Source organism: Phyllostomus discolor, chromosome 10 (assembly GCF_004126475.2).
Source record: "Phyllostomus discolor isolate MPI-MPIP mPhyDis1 chromosome 10, mPhyDis1.pri.v3, whole genome shotgun sequence".
In the NCBI taxonomy this organism is placed as follows: domain Eukaryota; kingdom Metazoa; phylum Chordata; class Mammalia; order Chiroptera; family Phyllostomidae; genus Phyllostomus; species Phyllostomus discolor.
In genome coordinates, this window is record NC_040912.2 from 83,364,514 (window position 1) to 83,382,516 (window position 18,003).

Consider the following 18,003-nt stretch of genomic DNA (forward strand, 5'->3'; position numbering starts at 1 on the left):
ATCAGGCCTCTCATATCATTCAGGGAAGGGGCAGGTCACAAAAACGATAGGATTTACCTCCCACTTTCTGGAGCGCTTGTGTCATTTCAAGCTGCTAGTGCGTGCACCACCTTCTTCTTCTGCCTGAGCAACATGATATGGTTGTTAGAGTGGATTGAAGTGATGCTATGGTTGTCTTTGGACTATATTAGGACAGAGGACTGAAGAGTGAACACAAAACTATGGCAAAATTGCAAATGCTGGTTGGTATCCATGCTGTGTGAATATGAACTATTTCGGATCCTCTTCCTTGACTGGGAACAGAAAGGAATGCATTTGCCAAATGGATGGCTGCAATTGTGAGCTAGAAATGACATACATAGAAGAAGGAGGGGTGGAAGGGGGTCCACAGTGCCTAAAGAAAAAGCCCATAAATAACTTTGGGTACCTGCCTTAACTGTGATTAACTGCCTCTGGTCACGTAACTTTTCTACAACGTATGACAAGAGGTGGTCTAGAACAAGATAAGGACCTGAGTTAATAGACCTCCACACAAACCTACGTTTAGGCAGTCACGTCTTCCCGTGGGAAAGCGTTCACAACCTCTGCCCACCAAATTAATATGTAACTCCCTTACACCATGACTATATAAGCTCTCAGGACAAAGGACCTGCTGCCTTGCCCTGCCCTGTCTTACCTCCTGCCTTTCATTCACCTCAGCAAGGCCCATTCTCTTCCCTGAGAACGTATCACGGATAAACTCTGCTTGCATACTAGAGCACTTGCTGATCTTTAATTCTTTACTGCATCGGAAAGAAGAACCAAGCTTCCCACAAACAAGCATGTACCTGAGGCTGCGTAACTCCACTCAAGCCAAGCCACTCTGTCAGACACGGCTGGTGTAAAGGGGTTCCACTTCCTTGCAACTGTTGGCCATCATTCTCCAGTATCCACCCAACTGCTGCTGGGTCAACACTGGCAAGTTAAATGGACAGAAGGTAGGGACCACTATCTTTCTGAGAGTTAAGAGTGGCACTAACAGCCGCCATCCTCCCTTACCCGGGATGTAATGATATTTTGTGGTTACTATCTGAGGGAGAATCCAAAAAAACACCAGAATTATCTTCTGGAAGGCAGGCTCCTTACAGTACAGGCTTCCTCTGCTAGGTGAGTGTTCTAGGAACCCATCTGTATCTGTGTACCAGCTGCTGTTGTTATGAGAGGCTACATTTGGCTTCAGCGAATTTTTCTGGAAGACTCAAGGCGTTTGCCCATTTCAGGACGGATGATTTACAAGCACACCTGCCCACACCGTGCTGAGTGTTCGGCAGTTTTTGACTAAAAATGGCAGGACTGCCGTGCCCTACCCTCCCTGTTCACCCAATCTTGCCCCAAGCAACTTTTTTTGCTGTTTCCCCAGGTGAAAAAAAAAAGTCCTCAAGGGGAAATATTTTGCCGATGTGGAAGAGGTGAAACAAAAAGTAGCAGAAGCACTAAAAGGAATCAAAATTGATGAGTTAAAAAACTGTGTTGAGCAGCAGAAAGACACTGTCTCGATAGGTGCATTGCATCAAATGGAGAGTACTTTGAAGATGACTGAAGTTTAAACATGTAAGAATAAATATGCAATTTTTTTCTTTATTTAGTTTTTTAAAAGATTTTATTTATTCCGTTTTAGAGAGGAGGAAAGAGAGGGAGAAAGACATCAATGTGTGGTTGCCTCTCACATGTTCCCAACGGGGCACTTGGCCCACAACCCAGGCATGTGCCCCTACCAGGTATCAAACCAGTGACCCTTGGGTTCGCTGCAGGTCAGTGGTCAATCCACTGAGCCACACCAGCCAGGGAAAATACATAATTTTTAATAAATAAATTCCTGGTTTTGGGGGTCTCCCTTCCTATTGGCCTGGAGGGAAGGAGGCAGGCGCAGTTAAAAATGCTTCCGTGTGCCTCCCCTGCTGTGATGGCTCCCCTTGGGCAGATGAGAGCTGCCACAGCAGGGGAGGGTCCCAGGGACACCATGTGAGGGTTGGCCCAGCTCCCAAGTCCCATCTGCATATCTGCAGACTAGGAGGATGACAACCAGTGAGTCCATGGACCCAAGGGACCCATTGGAGGCTGGACCTTAGGGTTCTAGTTGCTCCCACTCTAACAAGGGGGAGGGGGGAGTCCATGAAGAGGCTTCAGGTCTCAGAGTATTAGTTGACCTCTGACCTTGTGCCCCAAAGTCATCAAAATGTCCCAGTGTTCTGTCGTTCAAGTAAATTACGGGATCTCTGTGGGGAAGGAGAGGAGGAACTATAACAGCTCATTCTTGCGCAGTGCTGTAGGTCCTTCTCCCTGGGCACCTGGCCACCTCTCAGCCACTGGGTTTTGCTGCTGAACACTGATTCAGCAAGTGAAACCAGGCAAGGAACTGTGACCTTTACTTTGGGAGACCATCTTCCTTATTCTCCTGCTTAGTAAATCTCATTCTTTTTAGATCTATTTTCCTCCTAGGAAAATTCAGTTCTACTCCTGATTTCTGAAGCTCTCTTCTGGTCAGATCCCCGGCTGCCACTGTGACCTGGATGTTACAAATGCCTGGCTTCCGAGGTTAAGAGCCGTTACCTGGTATCTATTGCATCAGGGTCCTATGACCCCCATGGCTGTCAGTGAGTCAAGTTCCGAAACAGCCCCTCCTAAGGTGAGCTACACCCTACAGGGAAAGCATCACTGAACTTCCTAGTGACACTGCTGTCCTTCTCACCACTGTGTTCCCGACAGCCTCGATGAACGGGACCCTTCTGAGCCATCCCGTGGAGCCTAGTCCTCTGGTGGGTCTTCTGGCCTCACCCTCATATACTTATTGCACCATGTTCACGTTTCTGAGTCTTTTCATTCTTTCTCCTATTGTCTTCCCCAGAAATTTAAGCATTTCAGCCTCACTCTTCATGGGCCATCAATTTTGCAGGCTGCCAGGAGCAGTAATTACTGGCAGTAATTTTGTGCCATCCCCCGATCCTTGCCAGGGTGCTAAAACTTGTGTCCTGCGCGAGAGTGCTTCTATGTCAATAAATTCTTCCGTGTAAAGTCCTGTATTCCAGGTCCCTTGGCAGGGACCGAGCAGCTTGTTCGGAATGGTAAGGTTGGAAGTCAAAACGGACCACTCACTTCAGAAGATTGACAAGGAAAGTGGAAGAGAGAAGAGGAAAGGAGAGGAATTATTCAAGTAGCTAGAGGGAGATTTTTGTGTTTGTTTGTTTGCTTGTGCATTACTGTTTTCATGGAACATCTGGGCATGCGTGAAAACTTCAAAGAGCTAAGTCTGGGGGGAGTGCAAAGCTGCAGTTTCTAGGGCACATTAGTATGACATCAGGCCACATGAGGCTGTTGAACCACGAGCCACCAAAAAGGGAAGCAAGCCCTGGCTGGGTATCTCTGCTGGTTGACACCAAGGTTGTGGGTTCGATCGCCAGCCAGGGCACATATAAGAGTCAACCAGTGAGGGCATAAATGGGTGGGAAAACAAGTTGAGATTTCTCTCTTCCTCTTTTTCTCTCTCTCCCCCTTCCTTTCACTCTAAAATTAATAAGTAAAAATATTTTTGCAAAAAATGGGGCAAAACTTATACACGGCTGATGAGTCGGCTTCGCTAAGTCATAGAAATTAGAAATACGTAAATGTCAGAGGGTTGAGTCAGATGTAATGTCTGAAGTCCACGGTAAACAGATGTTCGCCAGGAGATAAGGGAGGCAGGGAGGCCGTAATTAGCCAGACAGAGGAGGGCAGAGGGAGGGCTCAGAGGGGTTTTCCCTAGATCGAAACTGCCCGGCAGCTACTCTCCCTCAGAAGCACCGAACTGGGAGGAGAAGGAGCTGTAAGTGTAGTGGAGGGGTTAAATTTAGAGAGAGAAGGGTAGTTCCCCACTTTGAGAACACATTTAGACTTTGCTTTGGTGCTGTTAAAATGAGGAACTTCAGGCTGCAAACCTTCTCGAAACACTTGTCTGAAAGCAGAGGCAATGAGCAAGTCACAACTCGTCGATGAGATGGTCTAATGCAGTAGTCAGCTAGCTCCCAGCGCGTCTCACCTCCTGCTGTTTGCACCCTCGTGCAGGCCCTTCCCACTCTGAGCAGGACTGACCTGCATGCTCCATAGGACATCACAGAAACAACAGTGTGAGTTCCAAGACTAGGTCATATAAACCATTGTGACTGTCATCTCATTCGCTCTCTCAACACGCACTCTGGGGAAGCCAGTTGTTTTGTTGTGTGGACATTCGAGCAGCCTGATGGAGAGGTCCACGTGGCAGGTAACAAAGACCTACTGCCAACAACACACTAGCCTGCCTGGTGTGTGTGGGGGATGAGTCATCTGCAGTGGTTGGAGCTAAAGGAGCTCTAGCCAAGCAATCAGGTGACTGCAGCCCCAGCTGACAACGTCAGGAGAGACTTGACTCTGAGCTGGAACCATCCAGCTGAGCTGCACAGCATATACTATGGGAGATAAGAATATCGATTGCTTTAAACTATTAAGTTTTGTGGTAAATTGTGATGCAGCAATGGGTAATTAATACAGTCTGTCCAAACTCGCAAAGTCACAAAAGTTCCCACACACAAAGTAATGTGGACTCGAAGAATACTGGGTCTGTAACCAGGCCCGGAGGAGGACAGAAAGAATGGATCAAGGGAAGGGAGGCGATGAGAGGGAGTGGGAATTACAACAGGTTACCAGGTTGTGTGTGGCTGGAGAAGGATCACAGGAGACGGGAGACATCCAAGACCAGTGCAGGGAAGGTTAAGGCAGGACTGGGCTTGGCAGGCAGAGAGAGGCTCAGCAGCAGGCAGCAGGCTGGGTGGCGGTTCACAGTTCGGGCTTCTTCCTTGACTCCTGTACCACCGGGGATGGGATAGAATTAAGACTGTGCCCTGAATGGCAAGGCACCGGGTCAGATGCTGACGAGACCACCAGGCTCTGCACATTTACTATGCTGAATGTTCTCAGAGAGAGTCTGAAGGCATTGGCATCAAACCAGTGACCTTTTGCTTTGTGGGACAAAGCCCTTTGTGTGAGCCACCTGGCCGGGGTTAAGATGGTTTTGTTTTTTCTTCTTTTTTTAAAATTATTATTATTTTAAAGCCCTGGCTGGCATAGCTGGCGTAGCTCAGTGGATTGAACGCTGGCTGTGAACCAAAGTGTGGCAGGTTCGATTCCCAGTCATGGTACATGCCTGGGTTGCAGGCCATGACCCCCAGCAACCGCACATTGTTGTTTCTCTCTTTCTCCCTCCCTTCCCTCTCTGAAAATAAATAAATAAAATCTTTTTTAAAATTATTTTATTTTAAAAATATTATTATATTAAAGATTTTATTTATTTATTTTTAGAGAGAGGGGAAGGGAGAGAGAAAGAAAGGGAGAGAAATATCAGTATATATGGTTGCCTCTCATTCACCCCCAACTGGAGACCTGATTGGCAACCCGGACACGTGCCCCTGACTGGGAATTGAAGTGGTGACCCTTTGCTTCACGAGCCAGCTCTCAATCCACTGAGCCACACTGGCCAGGGCTAAACTGGTTATTTTTAAGAATCAAAAGACGCAGGTCCTGACTGCGTAGTCTGTTGGTTACAGTATTGTCTGATAAGCTGATGTTTCTCTCTCTTTCTGAAATCAATCAATCAATACATACATACTTACACACATACATACCTAAAATGACTTAAAAAAAAAGTCTGACGGAGAAGCTCTGCCATCCCCCTAACTGCCTAAAAGAAATGAGATAGAGGGCCTGTTCCAGGAAGGGAGATAACTACAGATCACCGATAACAGCAGTTTAGTTTGAACTAAGTGACACAGACAGGGAGGAACCTTGCAAAGCCTGTTTGACCAAAGTCCTCTCTCTGGGCCCGTTGTTGAAGACAGCCCAACGAACATTTGTCTACCAAACATTCGGTTTTCCATATGCATGTGAATTGCTTCCCTTCCCTTTAAAGTCCCAAACCACAACCCCCCTTTCTCTATGGCTCAAGGCGGCAACTATGCTTGGACTGCCTGATTCATCCTCAGGTCCAGGATTCTTCTGGAACCCCCACGTATGCAAATGTAATAAGTTTGGTTATTTTCTCCTGTTAATCTGCCTCGTGCCAATTTGATTGTTACACCAGCCAGAAGAACTTGGGTAGAAGAAGAATTTTTCCTCCCCTACCCTTTCATGACCAATGAACCTGGGAGGTAGGTACAATTATTATCATTATCAGGTGAGAAAACTGAGACCCAGAGAAGTTAAGTGACTTGCCCAGGTCACACAGCTAAACAAGTGGTAGAGCCAAGAACTGAGTCCAGATTGTCTGTCTGCAGAGGCTGAACACTAAATCACTGTTTAATGCTGCCTCTTGCTCATCAGTGATCTCAGATGAGTCATAAGCGTGTCAGTTAGACGGGTTTTCTTACCTCGGAAAACAAAAACTCAGAGGGGTTAGGTAACCCGCTCAAGGTCACAGAGGTAGGAAGCACGGCAGGGTGGGGGAAGTCTGAGGGGAGGTGCGGGGGCAGGGTTCTAATCCAGGTCTTACTGACTCTAAAGCACTCAACCCTACAGTCACCTTCAGCTCTTGCTAGAGGTCAGGCGAGGGGCTGAACCAGGCCTCCCCAGGATCCTACATCTCAGCAGCTGGCTGATACAGGGAGTTCCTCCTCTCGGAGCTCATAGATTGCAATGCTTAGTATTTTTCCTGTGTACATTCTGTCATGGTTATGTTGCTTTCTGATTCTCCAATGATCTTTCCACCAAAGAAATAATTACATAAGCAACCAGAAGTTACAAATTCTTTTTCTCAGGATCTTCACATAGACAAATCCAGTTAATTTTAACTGGTATGTATGAAAGCTAGTTTTTATATTTAAATAAATATTCACTCCCATATCTTTGGCTCATTTCAGTGAAAAGTTTGACCATAAAGAAGAACTTGGGAGGTTTTCTGTTTTGGTGGGGATTTTGTTTGTTTTTTTAGAGAAATGGGAGAGGAGGGAGAAAAACATCGATTGGTTGCCTCTCTCTCATGAGAGATGGAGACGGAACCTGCAACCTAGGCACATGCCTTCACCAGGAAAGGAACGGGAGACCTTTCGCTTTGTGCGACAATGCCCAACCAACTGAGCCACACCAGCCAGGGCAAACTCAAGGGGTTTTTAAATAGATGCCTCATTTTTATCTGGGATTACAAAAAATTTTGATACAAAAGTAAAACCATCAAATACATAGGTGCTCATTGCCTAGCTTCAACAATTATAATCTACAGATCTCTTAGCTAGGTCTCTTAGTTCAGCCATGACTATATTATCTTTCAGCACAGGTTCAGTCACTTTTTAAAAAGCAAAATGTTGCCCTGGCTGGTGTAGCTCAGTGGACTGAGTACTGGCCTGCGAACCAAAGGATCACTGGCTTGATTTCCAGTCGGGGCACATGCCTGAGTTGCAGGCCAGATCCCAAGTGGGTGGCATGTGAGAGGCAACCACACATTGATGATTCTCTTTCCCCCTCCCTTCCCCTCTCTCTAAAAATAAATAAATAAATAAAATATTAAAAAATAAAAAAACAAAAAGCAAAATGTTAATAGGTGTTGTTTCCTGCTCATATACTTATAGATAATTTACATCTTATTCATTTTAATTATCAGTATCTTCCAAAATTCTCACGGTGACTATGTAGTACTTTCTTAATTTAAGAATAAGTCATTTTGAAATGATGGAAAAACATATTTCTTGAAGGACTATATTTTCAAATGTTTAATCCTGAAGTCATTCTTGCTCTTTCTTAGAACTGTCAAAAATGGGGTCCTCTCCCTATGAGGTCATACAACTCACAGGGAGGCAGTGGAATAAAATTTGGTTTTTAAAATATTCTTTTTTTTAAGATTTTATTTATTTTTTTTTGGAGGGAGAGAAACATTAATGTGTGGTTGCCTCTCACATGCTCCTCAACAGGGACCTGGCCCACACCCCAGGCATGTGCCCTGACTGGGAATCGAACCAGTGACCCTTTGTTTCGCAGGCCCGTGCTAACACAGGCCTCACTAACAGCACTCGATAGAGCTGATAAGCAAAGTTACTGTGGTTCTGTCGTGGAAATGCTGAGGCTCCTTCCTTTCATGAGACATTTTACTTAAGGAGAATCTACCCTAACAAGAAATGCCAAAACTTCTTAGTGTCCCTCAGACAAGGGTTTAATCTCCAAAATATATAAAGAACTTACACGACTCCACTCTAAGAAGACAAGTAACCCAATTAAAAAATGGGCAAAGGACTTGAACAGACACTTCTCCAAGGAGGACATACAGAAAATCCAAAGACACATGAAGCGATGCTCAATATCGCTAGCCATCAGAGAGATGCAGATTAAAACCACAATGAGATACCACTTCACACCAGTCAGAGTGGCCATCATAAACAAAGCAACAAACAACAAGTGTTGGAGAGGATGTGGAGAAAGGGGGTCCCTAGTGCACTGTTGGTGGGACTGCAGACTGGTACAACCACTATGGAAAGCAGTTTGGAACTTCCTCAGAAAACTAAAAATGGATCTGCCTTTTGACCCAGCAATTCTATTGCTGGGACTCTATCCTAAGAACACTAAAACACCAATACAAAAGAACCTTTGCACCCCGATGTTCATAGCAGCACAATTTACAAGAGCTAGGTGCTGGAAGCAACCTAGATGCCCATCAGTAAATGAATGGATCAAAAAACTATGGTACATTTACACAATGGAATTCTATGCAGCAGAAAGAAAGAAGGAGCTCATACCCTTTGCAACAGCATGGATGGGGCTGGAAATCATTATGCTAAGTGAAACAAGCCAGGCAGTGAAAGACAAATACCACATGATATCACCTTTAACAGGAATCTAAACAACAAAACAAAACAAAACAAAACAAAAAACTAGCAAAATATAACCAAAGACACTGAAATAGGGGATAGTCTGACAGTGGCCAGAGGGGAGAGAAGAGGGAATTTCAGGGGGGAATGGGTAGGGATTACAGGAACAAATTTGGAGGACACATGGACAAAAACTAGGGGTGGGGGGTAATGGGGGGAAGGGGGGAGGGTTGGGTGGAGGGGCTGGAACGGGAGTAGGGGGGAGAAAACTGTACTTGAACAATGATTGAAATAAAAAATAAATAAAAAAAAATAAACTTCTTAGTGTCTTTCACATTCCTTCAGCAACTCGTGGCCCTGATGAATAACATGAGTCCAAGGACCCATCATCACAACCTGGATTATTTTTCACAGTCACTCAGAAACTGCTCTTCTATTGCAACGGCAATAAAGTGGCTAGCTCCAACCATGCCTCTTACTTTGCTGATGTGTGTGTGTTACGGTGTGTTTCATAACACCTGGTGAGGCTCAGGGCTGTAGTCGCGAGTAACTGCTCAAATGCACTCCATGAATGCCGTATTCTGCCCTTGGTAATTACAGCCGCAGTTCAAACGGCCTCTACAGGGATCTAGAGGCTTAAATCTGTATCTCAAACTGCTGAAAAACAGATGTTATTTCAATAGATTTAGCAAGTTCAACAGGGTTGTTTACAGCATTATCAGCAATACTTCCTTGAGACCCTGGTGTGAGGGGATTCTGTTCTGGGCCCTGGACACTGACCACACCGTACACCAGAGGCGAAGAAGCTGTGGAGCCAAGGGGTTGTTAAATAAAAAACAAATAACTAACTTCCACACCTGAAAGTCTTTTAAGAGAAAGGATTTATTACGCAATTGCTAGCAAAAAATAAAAAATAAATAAAATAAAAGAGAAAGAGAGATATGGAGAGAGAGACTGGTCTTGGGGCATGGAGTCTAAACTACCAACAGTGTGGTTAGGTAAGAATGAAAATATGTCCATTGTCCTGGAGTTTTGCAAGCGTTTTTATAAATCAAGTGGGGGGGGGGCAGGGGACAGTAAGATATAAGCCAGTCTAAAAGGATTTACATTAGCTATAGGCAAAGGGGATGAGAGAAGGTGAAGCAGGGCTGCTAATTGCAAAGATGAAGTGTCTGCTTCTGTGGATTAGCTGTGGACAGCAGATTGGAAAGTTCATGTGCAAATAAGTGGAATCTCCTAGGGGTCAATGGCGCCTGGTTATTGTCTCTTTGGGATAACCAGAGAAATAGCCACCTGGAAATTAATCTTAAATTCCAAAAGACATACAGGAATGTGAGTAGTCTTGTCAGAGCTGGCCTATAGCTATTAACAGGCTGTTTTGTTTCCTTTTCTCGCATTCTGGCTGCTGTACTTTTAATTTAGAATATCTCATTTTTTTTTTATTGCCAGGGTTCTTGCAACCCTCCTCACCATGCTATGATGCTAAAGACTCTGAATTTCCTGCCTATTTCCACCCTTGAGTGGGTCTCATCCTTAAGTCTCACCTCCTTTCCAGAGGGTGACAGCTCACAGGTGACTGGGTGACAACAACTTGCATTTGTGGCCTGGGTACCCACACAACATTCACAAAGCCCCCCATAGTGCAGGATGGAGCCTGGGCTGAGAAGAGAAGGGCCTGGGCTGAGGGCTGGGTTTGGCTCTCCCTGCCTCGTCACCAGCAGCACAGAATTCTAAGAAGTCTGAGAATTCTAAATCAGAGCCTGACCTTCATGATAAAGCAGGAGGATAACACACTTAACAGTTTGGTAGACTAAAAGATTTTCAATATTTAGACATATGGGTGTGAATGTCCCTTTGTATTATTTCATTTATATGGAATGTCCAGAATAGGTAAATCCATAGAGACAGAAAATAGATTTGTGGTTGCCAGAGGCTGGGGGGGGGGGGGCGGGGGCAGTGGAGAGCAGGGAGGAGTATGGTGCTGGTGAATTTGTACATCTCTGAAGTCTTATGCCTTGCCTGTCTGTATGCATCTGCATATCAATGATTACGCATACACATAAGGGTGTTTCAGTGAATTAAGAAAAGTAGTTATAGCCCTGGCTGGCGTAGCTCAGTGGATTGAGTGCGGGCTGGGAACCAAAGTGTCCCAGGTTTGATTCCCAGCCAGGGTACATTCCTGGGTTGCAGGCCATAACCCCCAGCAACTGCACATTGATGTTTCTCTCTCTCCCTCCCTCTCTCCCTCTCTCCCTCTCTCTCTCTCTCTCTCTCTCCCTCCCTTCCCTCCCTAAAAATAAATAAATAAAATCTTTAAAAAAAAGTAAATAAATAAAATGTTAAAAAAAGAATATTAAAAAAAAAGAGTTTTGTCTCCATAAAAAATTAAAAAAAGAAAAGAAAAGTAGTTATTTACTCTCCAAGTGATTGCAGGGCGGGAGGGGGTGTGTGAGTAGGCAGGGACTGGAGTGCAAGGAGGTTGCAAAAAAAAAAATCGAAGAAATCATACCAACCTTCTAGGAGCTTAGGGTATAAGGCTAATTACTCAGAGCGGTATGTAACATAATTCAACCATGCCACAATTACCTATGCATTTGGGAGAATTGCTTCACTTCTCCAGATGTTAGTTCCTTAGTCTGTTAATCCTGAGGGTCAAACTCGATGTCCATTGAAGGTCCCTTCCGCTCTAACATCACGCACGTCGGTGATGGTAGACTACCACTGCAGCCCTGTTAACTGGGTTCAGGAGTAAGGTAAGTCGTCCAATCAACACATTTATTATAGGGCCTTATTATATTAGGGTGTGTCTATGGAAATAAGAAACCATATTTTGATGAACTTCTGCCTCAAAACGTCAGTTTTTTAGGTTCAGCAGAAATTTTTTTTCTAATCATTCGGCAGTGGCCCAAGATCCAGAAGACTTGCCGGGCAACACCTGAGGCTGGGCAGGGGATTGCTATGGAGTCCAACGCGGTCGAAATCGGAAATGGTCCTTGAAAATCACTTTCCCAGGAAACGTGTATTTGAAAAACAATACCACTCTAATTTGCTTTTTCCTAAACTCATAAATGAAGATATAGTCCAACTCTCGTTCTCAGCACAGAAAACACCGCTCCCTAATGAACAAAATGAACTAGCAAGCAAAACAGAGACAGGCTCATAGATAAAGGGCAGGCTGACAGCTGTTGGGGGCGGGTGTTGGATGACTAGAGGAGTGGGAGGTTGAGCGGAAAAAGAAAACTGAGAGAAAAAAACTCATGAGCACGGAAAACTGTGATGACCGCTGGTTCTGATCGATGGCGTGCGGGGTCGGGGGGGTGGGGTGGGCGGTGGAGAGGGGTGTAGGGGTGATAAATGATGGATGGGGACTTGACTTGGGGTGGTGAACACACAATACAGTGTACAGATGATGTGTTGTGGACTTGTGCACCTGAAACCTGTTAACCAGTGTCACCTCAATCAATTCAATGAAAAAGAAAAAAAGAAAGAAAAAGAAAACGACGCTCTCCTCCTGGAACTTCCAATCCTGCAGCGGCGAAAGCGCTGCGGAACCGAGACGCCAAAGCACTGGTTTTCCAGCGAGCGCTTATCAGGACGGACCAGCCCCCTCAGCCCCTCCCCGACTCCCTGGAGGTTGCCGTGGAAACAGAGAGAGCTGTGGTTGAGGAGAAGCTCCGAGGCCTGGCCTTTGCTGTCTGTCTGCGGAGGGGACTCACAGGACAGCAGCCAATATGGTCAGTGGTTCCGAACAGTGAGGGAGAACTATGAGTATGTCTCGGGACTGGAGGTTAGAGGCCCCCAGCATTCTGCTGGGTAAAGTCTAGGACAGTCAACGGAGGATGAGCTCCCTGCCCTCCCCGTGGGAACACGGGGGACGGGGATGCAACTGTAAATGCCTCCGTGATTTCTTCCCTCCTGCTTCTTTATTTCCCCGCACCGAAGCTGCGCGTGGGGTGGAAAGCAGACCAAGGGGAGGAGGAAGGCTAAGATGACCGAAGCTGCAGAAAGCATCTCTTACCTCACTCTCATCGGAGAAGATGAAGAAGTTGGGAATAGCTATTTGGTTCAGCTCTTTTAGTAATAATGTTTGTTACCAAGAGTTTCATAGGCTTCCCTGGGGGGAACTGTCATTCTGCTTAAAACTGACCATCATAACTGGATCGTACAGCTGTCTTTGTCGTTTCTTCCACAGATGCTATCGAGAGCCAAACCTGCTGTAGGCGGGGACCTACCGCACACTGACAAAAGAAAGAAGAAAGGCAGGAAGATGCCAAAGCTAGAGGAGCTACTTTCACAAAGAGACTTCACTGGAGCTATTACCCTGTTGGAGGTAATGTCCTTAGGAGGTGAATAGGAGAAGTATGGATGAGTGCTTGGGTGAATGCTGGTCGCAGGGCTGCGGGAGCCAGCGGGTGCATTCTGAGGCTTTCTGTCAATCTAGTCAGGCAGAGAGTCCGGTTGCCAAGGTAGCTATAAATCTGATTCAAGATAAACTAATAAGATAGACATATTTCTTTTTTTAAAGATTTTGTTTACTTATTTATTTTTTAGAGAGAGGGGAAGGGAGGAAAAAGAGCGGGAAAGAAACACCAATGTGTGGCTGCCTCTCACACGCCCCCTACTGGGACCTGGCCTGCAATCCAGGCATGCACCCTGACTGGAATCAAACCAGCGACCCCTTGGTCATTGGTCAATCCACTGAGCTACACCAGCCAAGAGACATATTTCTTCTTCTTTTTTTAAAGGTTTTATTTATTTATTTTTAGAGAGGGGGGAAGGGAAGGAGAAAGAGGGACAGAAATACCAATGTGAGAGAAACATCGATCCTTTGCCTCTTGTACAGGCTCCGACTGGGGACCAAACCCGAAACCCAGGCAAGTTCCCTGACCAGAGATCAAACCAGTGACCTTTCACTTGGCAGGACAACGCCCAGCCAACTGAGCCACATGGATCAGGACTAAATATATATATATATATAATTTATTTATTTATTTTTAGAGAGGGAAGGGAGAGAGAGAGAGAGAAACATCAATGTGTGGTTGCTGAGGGTTATGGCCTGCAACCCAGGCATGTACCCTGGCTGGGAATCGAACCTGGGACACTTTGGTTCCCAGCCCGCGCTCCATCCACTGAGCTACACCAGCCAGGGTAGGACTAAATATATATTTTTGAGGGACACTTTCAATTGTGTCTAGTCCCACTGATGGCAAATCCAGCCTAGAAAATATGCAGGGTCATTCAATAAATACAGTGTGAGTTCACACATTGTTTATCCCAACCCCTGGCTATTTTATGATTTATATCTATTATATGTTAAGATTTTTAAATTAAATTTAAATCTATACTTCATGCTTAATTGTCTGAAATACTAAATCTTCAGAAAATATTTCAATCTCTGTTGTTGTAGTTCTCAAATTTAATATGCATCAGAATCACCTAGGGTGCTTATTAAAATGTATTCCTGGGCTCCTGTCTTAGGGATTCTAATTCTTCACAGAATCAGGAACCTACATTTTAGGCAAGTATCCCATGTGCTTCTGACGTAGATGGTCCGAGGACAGAGCACTTGGAGACACTGCTGTGTGGGACGCACATTCTGTAGAAGGATGAAGGCAGCACCGAGGACTATAGAGATGATGACTGACAGCAAGCCTGGTCGTGCTGCCCCACGGTCATTCCTCCACAGCATGTCCCCACACTTATTGCTCATAGTGTATCAGCAGTCATTGTTTTAATTAGCTTTATATGTCTTTCTCAGTCTTCCAAGTACAGTCCTACATTGTTCCCTAGTGATCTGGTGTTGAGCATATTGTTTAATTTTTTTGTATCAGCCCTCTCGTCTTCAAAGTGGGGGAGCTGACATAGAAGGACCGTCTAGCTCTGTAAATTAGCGGGCTGAGTGGCAGGTATATGTCTAATTTTTGTCAGTCCCTGTTTCTCTTCTTTCTTCTCTTTAAAGCACGTGCCACATTTTCTTTGCCATGTAATAATCCACACTGTCTTTAAGTAGAAGTGCCAGGATGTATGGGAATGGGAACTTCCACGGTAGGGGTGAGGAAGTGTCATGAATTCTCCTTATTTGCTGGGACGTATGCAGGGAGACCTCAAATAAGAATTTCTTTGGACCTAAGACACGGAACTTAAATTTACAACATCTGGTGAGAGGAAGGTTTCTAATTAACTACAGGTGTAAGTTCTTAGCCCAGACAAGAAAGTCTGAAAGAATGTCTTCATCTCATTATAACTAAGGCACCCAAAGTTCTGTAGCAATGATCTGTAAATACGTGTTTCCCTATTTAACTTTTCACCCATGTTTTTTATTTATCACCCTGTAGAGGGAAAAACTCTCACCTTACCAAGTAGTTCAGATGACTGCTTCAGGGTTCAGTCTTTTCCTCCAAACAGGAGTTTTCTTCTGTTAATTGAGGCATTCATCAATATTTGTTCATAGTTGACATGTGATGCTAGTGTTCTGAACTTCTTCAACAGGTTCCAGTAAGCCTGGTCAAGGGTCAGAGAGTGACTTAGTGCTTTGTCCTCAGCAAACAGTTATACCCGATGAGTAAATAGGTGTGTATGTATGTGTGCTAGTGGGGCAGGCTCGAAGTGTGCCGTTGAGTGTGGTGGAGTGTGGAGGGCGACAGCATGGGATGTGGAGCCAAACTGTAAGTCCCTGCCACCACACTTACTGGTTGTGTGGCCTGCAATTGATTGCTTCATCTTTCTGTCTTCAGGTATTTGGGACTAGAAAATATTCCACATAATTCTTATGTTTTTATGTATCACCCAGAATGATTGTAAGGATAATGCCTAAATACATTCGGGGGTGAGCTGTCAGTAAATACAGAAAATAAATATGAAATATTTGAGACTACAAATTTCCGTGACAATCAGGAGGGAATTGTGCTGAGTTCTGTATCAGTGTAATTAAACTGGGTATTGACTTGCTCCTATTATTTGTGTGTGATTTATAAATCATTTGTCAGTAACTTAATGTAGCATTTTTTGAAACAGAGGGCTTACTTTTAAAACTTTTTCATGATTTTTTTAAATGAAATTTTAACCACAAGTTCAAACGTCATGTTGGGGAACAAGAAGAGGATACCAACCTGTGGATTGGATACTGTGCTTTTCACCTGGGTGACTACAAGAGAGCTTTGGAGGTTAGTTAAAAAAGAAAGACAATTTATAGCTGAAGGACTTTGAAAATGTTATTAAGCTTTGTATTACAATAACACATGCTTATGATAAAATTCAAACAATATAGAAGGGGACAATGTAAAATTTTAAAAAAACACCCTGTCTGCTGTCCCCACTTCTACTTTTTTTTTACTTAATAAAATATTTTATTTATATATATTTTTTATTGATAATGCTATTACAATTGTTTCATTTCTCCCCCCTTTATTCCTCTCCACCCTGCACATCCCCTCCCACCTGCATTCCCCCCCTCTAGTTCATGTCCATGGGTCATATAAATAAGTTCTTTGGCTTCTACATTTCCTACACTATTCTTAACCTCCCCTTGTCTATCTTCTACCTACCATTTATGCTACTTAGTCTCTATACCTTTCCCCTCATTCTCCCCTCTCTCTCCCCACTGATAACCCTCCATGTGATCTCCGTTTCTGTGATTCTATTCCTGTTCTAGTCTATTCCTTAGTTTTTTGGGGTTGTTTTTAGGTTCGGTTGTTGATAGTGAGTTTGTTGTCATTTTACTGTTCATATTTACTGATCTATTTCTTAGATAAGGCCCTTTAACATTTCATATAATAAGGGCTTGGTGATGATGAACTTCTTTAACTTGACCCTATCTGGGAAGCACTTTATCTGCCCTTCCATACTAAATGATAGGTTTGCTGGATAGAGTAATCTTGCCTTTCATGACTTGGAATGCTTCTTTCCAGCCCCTTCTTGCCTGTAAGTTTTGTTTTTTGAGAATCAGCTGATAATCTAATAGGAACTCCTTTGTAGATAACCATCTCCTTTTCTCTTGCTGCTTTTAAGATTCTCTCCTTATCTTTAATCTTAGGTAATGTAATTATGATGTGCCTTGGTGTGTTCTTTGGGTCCAACTTCTATGGGACTCTCTGAGCTTCCTGGACTTCCTGGAAGTCTATTTCCTTTGCCAGATTGAGGAGTTCTCCTTCATTATTTCTTCAAATAAGTTTTTAATTCTAGCTCTTCCTCTTCTCCTTCTGCACCCCTATGATTTGGATGTTGGAATGTTTAACGTTGTCCTGGAGGTTCCTAAGCCTCTCCTCATTTTTTTGAATTCTTGTTTCTTCATTCTGTTCTGGCGGAATGTTTCTTTCTTCCTTCTGGTCCACACTGTTGATTTGAGTCTGGTTTTCTTCCGTCACTGTTGGTTCCTTGTACATTTTCCTTTATTTCACTTAGCATAGCCTTCATTTTTTCATCTAATTTGCGACCATATTCAACCAGTTCTGTGGGCATCTTGATTACCAATGCTTTGAACTGTGCATCTGATAGGTTGGCTATCTCTCCATCACTTAGTTGTATTTTTTTCTGGAGCTTTGATCTGTTCCTTCATTTGGGCCATTTTTTTTTGTCTCAGCTCACCTGTTACGTATGAGGGGCGGAGCCTTAGGTGTTCACCAGGGTGGGGTCGCTGAGTTATGACGCTGTCTGTGGGGGAGGGGACAGTGCTGCTCACTCCTCTCTGTGACGGATTTTCAGTCACTTCTCCCGCTACCTACTCGCAAACTGGACCCTTCTGGTGCTGATTCCCGGTGGTTGGGCTTGCGTACGTTCTAGGACCCTGTGGGTCTCTTCAATGAACTCTCCTGTGAGGCTGGGAGCTTCTCCCTCTGCCACCTCAACCCACAGGTGTTTTCAGTCAGAGATTTCAAGGCTTTATTTCCCCGCTGGAACCCTAGGTTGTTCCGTCTGTCTGGCTCCACAGTTCTTCCTCCTGGTTTATCTGCAAGTGAATGTGGGACCGCCTGCTCCGCCACCCGAGCAGGCGGCGAGTTGGGACCCACCTGGTTGCGAGTCCTCTCTGCCAGGCTGCCGGTCTCCACCCTCCTACTGGTCTGGATGATTGTTTCTTCTTTAACTCTTGGTTGTTGGACTTCCATACAGTTCGATTTTCTGGGATTTCTTGTTGTTTTTTGTTTTTAAATTTGTTGTGGTCCTTCTTTTGGTT

General features: G+C 44.5%; 1 protein-coding gene across 1 annotated transcript in view; it reads left to right on the top strand.

Moving 5' to 3' along the window:
* Positions 1–12,427: 12,427 nt before the first annotated feature.
* Positions 12,428–18,003, top strand: part of TTC26 (tetratricopeptide repeat domain 26) — a 43,799-nt gene continuing 38,223 nt past the window's right edge. Inside the window, exons 1-3 of the mRNA XM_028525481.2 lie at positions 12,428–12,568; positions 13,027–13,164; positions 15,905–15,997. Coding sequence (XP_028381282.1) covers positions 12,566–12,568; positions 13,027–13,164; positions 15,905–15,997 — 234 coding nt within the window. The 5' untranslated portion in view covers positions 12,428–12,565. The remainder of the gene's footprint in view (positions 12,569–13,026; positions 13,165–15,904; positions 15,998–18,003) is intronic.